At 31.8% G+C, this 9,334-nt stretch overlaps 1 protein-coding gene across 1 annotated transcript in view; it reads left to right on the top strand.

Annotated features, from left to right (window-relative positions):
- The window catches only part of LOC145321555 (uncharacterized), an 88,190-nt gene extending 85,166 nt beyond the window's left edge, over positions 1-3,024 (top strand). The window contains exon 51 of the mRNA XM_080162976.1: positions 147-3,024. Within this exon, the coding sequence (XP_080019102.1) occupies positions 147-205 (59 nt within the window). The 3' untranslated portion in view covers positions 206-3,024. The remainder of the gene's footprint in view (positions 1-146) is intronic.
- The last annotated feature ends 6,310 nt before the right edge of the window (positions 3,025-9,334 follow it).

Raw genomic sequence — 9,334 nt, forward strand, 5'->3', positions numbered from 1 at the left:
GCCAGAAGCATTTGACTCCTTGTTCAATAAATTTATAACTTGGAAGTGCAAATATTATTGTAAGGAAATAACCTACCAAAAGAACATATTTGGAAAGTTCAAATCTTTTTATTGATGCGTCATTAATTAATATAATTTTCTTGCAGATAATACAACAAAGAGGTCTGAGTTAGAATTCCTTTCCCCAAGTCTGGCATCTATATGAATTGATGGACAAACAACATACATTAAGATCTCAAGAACGGCGTCTGCTGAAAGAAATAACAGAAAGAAATATTTTAGTTACCCTAAAATCAATTTCTAGGTGTATCTATTTAATCTAAAATAAAAAAGGAGTTAGGTATACAAATGTTAGATAGGTATATCAACATATTTTTTTAATGAAAAACAAAAACAACCTTGTTATATAGCTAAGGTTAGGCGAACATTAATTTTGAAAGAAAGGAAATTATAAAAGTACCTGTATCTTTTTTTATCAGAATTGATAAAGTTATTTTATTAGTAAAGCTAAATATCAAAAAGCTTTGGACTTATTTTTGTACTTGCCAAGAACTTTAGAAGATAAAGATGACGTTTAAACTCAAAAATGGCTTTAAACAGAAAGCGTCTAGGCAAATATTTGATAAATATAATTTATATCCACTCTATTTTGTAGTAATTTGGCTGCATTTATGCCTAATAAGTCTCATTGCTGCGATGTCTTATAAGCAAAACAGAATGGTGTTTAGAAACCAGTTTGGGGTTTGGCGTCCAGATTATTACGAAACGAGTGGATAACTAATTTTGTTGATAATACTGTGTACCTGTGCGAGTAACCTTTTATGAAGCGCTGGAAAGTGTCATGTTTGACGTCATAAAAATACGTCTAAAAAGGAGGGATGAGATGGAAAGAGACGTATTTTTATGACGTCACACGTGACACTTTTCAGTGCGTCACCTTTTATCAGAGGGATGGGATCAAGGTTCTAAAATAGAAATTGGTAAAATAACAAAGTCTAATATCAAAATAGTTAAATTTTAGAAAACTTAGATTGAATATAGTTTTTACTATTACCAACATTAGATTACTTTATTGTCAATTATCATCTCCCTCCTTGTTTCATAAAAATAATAAATTCAAAATTTAAATTTTTTGAACCATTATGCTATTCCCTTTATTTTATCATATTATACAAAAAATAAGTTAATTCTAGTTGCTGTATACTTATACATTTAATTTTCTTCAATTTCAATTTTAACATTTTTAATTCTGTATATTTATTCAGCAACTAGATGTAGCTTAAAACCAAAAAGTTTCATATTTCCGTCTATATAACAATGGGGTATAGTCCTTTTCGTGACAACGCCTCTTAAGGGGCGTTTCGTCGTATTTTCACTGTGGCTTTTCCCCAATTTCTAGCCCCTGCAGGGGGGTCTAACCCTGCGGGCCCAATTGCCTAAACCTGCGGTGCAATTTCCTAATTCAACTTAACCTAACCTAACCTAATATATCCTATCAAAAGCTATTGTGAAAATACGACGAAACGCCACTTAAGAGGCGTTGCCACGAAAGGGACTAGACCCTAACAATGTATATGTATTCTTCAAATATTTTAATTTTATATAAGCTTACATTTAAACTAGTCTACGGGCCATTTGATGCATAAATTAAAAGTAACATGAAGATGCTTAAAAAAAACTAAATATTTTTATAATCAAAATTTTAACTGTCATATTTTCACAGAGATGAGCTGAGTTTGAATTTGCGAATGTGTACACAGTTTGCTTGGTGTTTCCTCATCCTATCTCAATATTTACTACTAGCTAATAAAGCTTCAAACTTCCCAAAAAATCTAAATTTTAAAAATTACAATTTTGAATCTTTAATGTATAAATCGTTTATACATTTAAACTTTGATTTTTTTGGAAGTTTGATTTTTTTTTAGCTAGTAGTAAATATTGAGATAGGATGAGGAAACACCGAGGAAACTGTGCACACAGAAATTCAAATTCAGCTCATCTTCACAGATAGGTAATGAATTTTAGTATGGGCCACGAAACCAACTTTATAATGTTATAAATATAAGCTATGGTTACTATTTTCTTAAACTTGTTATGGATGTTTACTTTAATTTAAGATAGATTCCAAAAATTTAATTTTTGTTTACAAATTTAAAGGTATTCGCTTTTATGGGATTTAAATGTCAATTATAAAATTATTACAGTTTGAAACAAATTTATTTTGAAAGAAGCATTTCTTACAAGTTAAAAGGAAGGAAATATAAATCTAAGGATATATAATTAATTCTATAAATTGGGTTCGAGACCATTACTGACAAAAGCTTAAATTATTAAAGTGCTATATAATTTTTACTAAAAATTTTAGAAGTTCTTTATAGTGCTTATAAAAATGACGTCATATTAGAATAGTCAATGACGTAATTCGTGTTTTTTTTTGGCCAAAAGTTTTAAAGTTTAAAACACTTGGCCGAAACATCCCAAATTACGTCATATTAGAATTATGAACTATTCTAATATGACGTCATTTTTTATAGTCACTATAAAGAGCTTCAAAATGAGATAATGTGCTTCTAAAAAAACGATGCAAAATGTGTCAAATATAAATATGTTATATTTGTAAATTTTGGTGCCATAACTTTGCTAGTGTCATGTCCTTGTTCAAACCTGTTTCAAATAAGGTCAGCTGAATTTGAGTTGCCGATTGTGTACACAGTTTTCTCGGTGTTTCCTCATCCTTTCTCAATATTTACTACTAGCTAAAAAAGCTTCAAACTTCCAAAAAAATATCAAAATTTGAAAAATTTAAATTTTGAATGTATAATGTATAAATATTCAAATTATCAAAGTTTGAAGTATTTTAGCTAGTAGTAAATATTGAGATAGGATGAGGAAACACCAAGGAAACTGTGTACACATTCGGAAATTGAATTTAGTTAATCTGTTTTAAATAACTATATATTCAGAGCTTATAACAAATCTATATTTTCATATTTCTCTACTCTAATAATAAAGTTCACTACGTCTCACATAGGGGCAAGAAGGGGCATCAATTCACCACCCCCAAATCAAGTTTTAAACATTCTATGAGTATTATCATACCCAATGTACATCAGATTTCAAAGGAATCGTAAAAATACGCTTTTCAAGTAAGCATTCTAATGCATGGAAGTCAAGAAATGCAAAAATTTTCTTACAGAAAAAGGCATACTTTTTGTGTTTCACCAACAATTTTAAAAGTATTATAAAATCTCTTAGAATTAACGTAATTAGACAAAATAACTTTTGATGAGTCATGCATTACATATATTTTGACACTATAAAAGAAAAAAACACAAATTGAAGAAATTAGTCCTAAATAATTCTAGTTGAAGTCAAGATTTTAGTTTTTTTTTGTTTGTTTTTTAATCAACTTTTAAGATCACAGTAAGAGGAAACATGTTTTCGCCGGGTGTCGCCGGCTAAAAAAACGATATTTGATTACCCAAAGACATATTTTAATCGCCAGTACTGGTTTCACTTACCCCCCTGCGCCCCCGTAGGGGTTTTTAGTCCGTTTTCTGAACGTAAGTGCACGAAAAGTTTGTAAGAAAAAGCGTTTAAATGCACTTTTAAAGTCAAAACTTAAGATATAATTCAAATAAATAAAAGACACAAAAACATAGACATATTGGGAAATATTTATTCTGACTTAGAATTAAAGTTAATAATAAGTATTTTCAAGTTCTATTCCACTAAATGATGGGAAGGAGAGGGGGGGGGGGGCTAAACCTAAATCTAAACTTCTTTATGTTTGATGTTTTAATGTAACTAAATAATCGTTTCTATAGATTATTACATATATCAGGGATCTAAAGGGATAAGACAAAGGTCAATAAATTGTTGTACATCCCCAATGATAATACACAAAATTACCCCTTGTGTAGATTAAAGTTAGTAGTTAAAACGTTTGAACACACAACTGTAAAACTTTTGGGACTAGTGTTATAAACAGCCCAATGTCCCCTACCTCACTGCGGAAAGGTAAAGTAAATATGCAAATAACGTGAGGTTCTTATAATCATTCTAAATTGGAATTAGCAAGTAGTCTATCTGTCTGTGTATTGGTAATGCTTTGTTTTTAAATTATGTAGTTACATGGTATTCATGTTTAATGTCAGCAGTTTTATTTAGAAAGGGAGGGGACTGTTAATTACACTAGTCCCCAACCTTCAAAGTTTTATAATATCGTTTTTATATTCGTTAGCATAAGAACTTCAGGAAATTTAATTGATTTTTTATTGGTTGGTTCATTAAGATAAGTGTCAAAACTTTTCAACCACTAATTGTCATCTACAGACAAATAATTTTGTAATATAATTTATTAAATATGTATCAATATTGGGGATGTACATATTAATCGGTTATTGTTTTGTTCCTTAGATCCCTAGGTGTTAATATATAATAAAAAGTATCTTGATGTCTGTTTGTCTGTCCGCCCATCTCTTAAGATCTCGCTAACCACTAAACAGATTGAATTCTACTCTTCAGGTAATATATCTACTGGTCCTGTGGTTGTTTAAAGCTCTTTTTCAAAAATAAAAATCCTCCTCAATTTTTTCATATTTCTATAATTAGGGTCGGTCCGTCCGTACGTCTGGTACAGATAGCTCTTTTACTTAACTTAAACAGGCTAGAACTGTCCTATCGATCTCAAACTTTTCATGCTGATTTCTACAACAGTTAGGTACGACTTAGAAAGCACAGCAACTCTATAATCGTTACCAGAAAGTCCGTACATCCATTTATAACAAGCTGATTTTTACTTTTTTGACAACAAATAATGGTTTTGAATGTTACAAATATCCTATTCATCTGATTTTTTGAATTCTGATTCCTATTTCAATAAGGTGTAATGTTATAAGCGAAGCAACTCTATAATCAAGTCCTAAAAACGTCAGTATGTCCTTAAACAGTAACATGTATTTAATCAGTTTTAATTACAATTTTGTATAGACATGCATTAATATTCAGTTCTGACACTTCACAAGTGTTAATGTTTGTTTGTCCTTCCATTTCAGAGCTTCGCTTCTTTCATGGATATTGTCATCCTTGTTTAATTACCTCTTGGGGCAAATCCCCTAGAGGCTAGGAGCGAAGCCACTAGTATTCATATGAACAGTAAACAAGAATCATAATATCATTATAAATATAGATATTAGTTAATAAAAATTTATGTTAATCATGCCCACATTTATAATGGATTTATTAAACATAAAAATGAAACTTGTAGCTTGCTAAAATAAGGATCCCCATCCACCCCCTTTACACCATCCCCTCCCCTCCTACTGAAATGAATTACATGACCCCAAATTTGACACTTTGAACACTAAAATCGGACTACAATTGACATAGTTACACTTTTAAGTGCCCAAAAAGCTAGTGATAGGGTAGCTGCGCTACTAAAAAATTCTCATATTGCTCTGATAACCAAAACCCCTAATTAGACGATTTAACCACGAAATTCAAGATAGTTGATGGATAGATAGATGGATAGATAGATGGATGGATAGATAGATGGATAGATAGATGGATAGATAGATGGATAGATAGATGGATAGGTAGATGAATAGATATATGGATAGATAGATGGATAAGTAAATGGATAGACAGATGGATAGATAGAGGGATAGATTGATGGATGGATAAATTGATAGTTGATGGATAAAGAGATGAATAGTTGATGGATAGATAGATGGATAGATAGATGGAAAGATAGATGGATAGATAGATGGATAGATAGATGGATAGATAGATGGATAGATAGATGGATAGATAGATGGATAGATAGATGGATAGATAGATGGATAGATAGACGGATAGATAGATGGATAGATAGATGGATAGATAGATGGATAGATAGATGGATAGATAGATGGATAGATAGATGGATAGATAGATGGATAGGTAGATGGATAGATAGATGGATAGATAGATGGATAGATAGATGGATAGATAGATGGATAGATAGATGGATAGATAGATGGATAGATAGATGGATAGATAGATGGATAGATAGATGGATAGATAGATGGATAGATAGATGGATAGATAGATGGATAGGTAGATGGATAGATAGATGGATAGATAGATGGATATATTGATGGATAGATAGATGGATAGGGTAAGGGGGGGCTATTTTAGTTAATAAAAATTTATGTTAATCATGCCCACATTTATAATGGATTTATTAAACATAAAAATAAAGTGAAACTTGTAGCTTGCTAAAATAAGGATCCCCATCCACCCCCTTTACACCATCCCCTCCCCTCCTACTGAAATGAATTACATGACCCCAAATTTGACACTTTGAACACTAAAATCGGACTACAATTGACATAGTTACACTTTTAAGTGCCCAAAAAGCTAGTGATAGGGTAGCTGCGCTACTAAAAAATTCTCATATTGCTCTGATAACCAAAACCCCTAATTAGACGATTTAACCACGAAATTCAAGATAGTTGATGGATAGATAGATGGATAGATAGATGGATGGATAGATAGATGGATAGATAGATGGATAGATAGATGGATAGATAGATGGATAGGTAGATGAATAGATATATGGATAGATAGATGGATAAGTAAATGGATAGACAGATGGATAGATAGAGGGATAGATTGATGGATGGATAAATTTATAGTTGATGGATAAAGAGATGAATAGTTGATGGATAGATAGATGGATAGATAGATGGAAAGATAGATGGATAGATAGATGGATAGATAGATGGATAGATAGATGGATAGATAGATGGATAGATAGATGGATAGATAGATGGATAGATAGATGGATAGATAGACGGATAGATAGATGGATAGATAGATGGATAGATAGATGGATAGATAGATGGATAGATAGATGGATAGATAGATGGATAGATAGATGGATAGGTAGATGGATAGATAGATGGATAGATAGATGGATAGATAGATGGATAGATAGATGGATAGATAGATGGATAGATAGATGGATAGATAGATGGATAGATAGATGGATAGATAGATGGATAGATAGATGGATAGATAGATGGATAGATAGATGGATAGGTAGATGGATAGATAGATGGATAGATAGATGGATATATTGATGGATAGATAGATGGATAGGGTAAGGGGGGGCTATTTTAGTTAATAAAAATTTATGTTAATCATGCCCACATTTATAATGGATTTATTAAACATAAAAATAAAGTGAAACTTGTAGCTTGCTAAAATAAGGATCCCCATCCACCCCCTTTACACCATCCCCTCCCCTCCTACTGAAATGAATTACATGACCCCAAATTTGACACTTTGAACACTAAAATCGGACTACAATTGACATAGTTACACTTTTAAGTGCCCAAAAAGCTAGTGATAGGGTAGCTGCGCTACTAAAAAATTCTCATATTGCTCTGATAACCAAAACCCCTAATTAGACGATTTAACCACGAAATTCAAGATAGTTGATGGATAGATAGATGGATAGATAGATGGATGGATAGATAGATGGATAGATAGATGGATAGATAGATGGATAGATAGATGGATAGGTAGATGAATAGATATATGGATAGATAGATGGATAAGTAAATGGATAGACAGATGGATAGATAGAGGGATAGATTGATGGATGGATAAATTGATAGTTGATGGATAAAGAGATGAATAGTTGATGGATAGATAGATGGATCGATATATAGATGGATAGACAGATGGATAGATAGATGGATAGATAGATGGATAGATAGATGGAAAGATAGATGGATAGATAGATGGATAGATAGATGGATAGATAGATGGATAGATAGATGGATAGATAGATGGATAGATAGATGGATAGATAGACGGATAGATAGATGGATAGATAGATGGATAGATAGATAGATAGATAGATGGATAGATAGATGGATAGATAGATGGATAGATAGATGGATAGATAGATGGATAGATAGATGGATAGATAGATGGATAGATAGATGGATAGATAGATGGATAGGTAGATGGATAGATAGATGGATAGGTAGATGGATAGATAGATGGATAGATAGATGGATATATTGATGGATAGATAGATGGATAGGGTAAGGGGGGGCTATTTTCGGGAGGGGTTAATCTGGTAATTTTCTATCTACCTTAATAAAATGACCTTTATCTCCATGTTTCTTTCAAATGACAGAAAAAAACATAAAAGCAAATTTGTTTGTTGGTAAATTACCTACAAAAAAGTATAAAATGAAATTTTTGTGAGATGAATTTTAAGGGTACTAAATAATTAAATCCCCTTTTTGGTTGATTTGCCCCAATGTGCGTCTTAAATTGTCAAATTCTAAAAAAGATCTGGATAATATTTTAATAGCTTTTTTTGTAATTTATTACACTCAAATCAATTTATTGATCAAACCTTTTTAATAGTTATTATTCGCATCGTATTATTATAGACAGCTTTCCGTGGATACTAAAATGAAGAATTATGTAAAATATTATAATTTGGCTGTCCCTGAGGAGCCGATGGCTCGGGCCACCAAAACAGGGATTTATTTTATAATTCATGGAAAAATATCTGTAATACGATACATGATTTTTATTCTGGCGGAAATATGCCATAATGGAATAATATTTAAATACTTATTTCATATTAATTTAGCATGAAACAGGCCACCCGGACCAGTTAAAGAATTTATATTTTTTTCACCGATCTTATCTATAATACAAAGTAGAATGATGTCTGTCCGTCCCTTAAGATCTCGGTAACCACTGAAGTGATCGGATTCCACTCTTCAGGGAATATACCTACTGGTCCTGTGGGGGTTTTAGGCTAATTTTCTGGGGGGGGGGGGGGGACAGACACCCCCAACCTCTCCAAAATAACAAAAAAATCCCCCCCATTTTTTTGCTGAAGATTTCCTTGTTCCTTTTACGAATTTCGCTAAAACTTTTTTTTATCACCTCTTGGGACAAAGCCCCTAGAGGATAGGGGCGAATCCGCTAGTATACGAAAAAAGGCAAGCTAAATTAATATGAATTAAAAGTGTATACAGCTAAATTTATTCAGACTTTTGTTCTCTATTTTCAATGCAAATAGATAATTATAATCAAAAAAACTGAAAAAAAGGATAAAAAACAAGACTTACATACAAAAATAAAGGATTTAGTGCAATTCACGGTAAAATGTTCTTGGTAACGATTATCTCCAAAAATATATGAACTTTAATAGTTATTTCTCGCATCGTTTTATAAACGGCTTTCCGCGGATATAGAATTTACAATTATAAGATTATAACTAGTTTTTTTAGCCCCGAGGTGCCGAAGGCAC

This window comes from Acartia tonsa, chromosome 6 (genome assembly GCF_053477335.1).
Source record: "Acartia tonsa isolate MP-2025a chromosome 6, ASM5347733v1, whole genome shotgun sequence".
NCBI classification, from domain to species: domain Eukaryota; kingdom Metazoa; phylum Arthropoda; class Copepoda; order Calanoida; family Acartiidae; genus Acartia; species Acartia tonsa.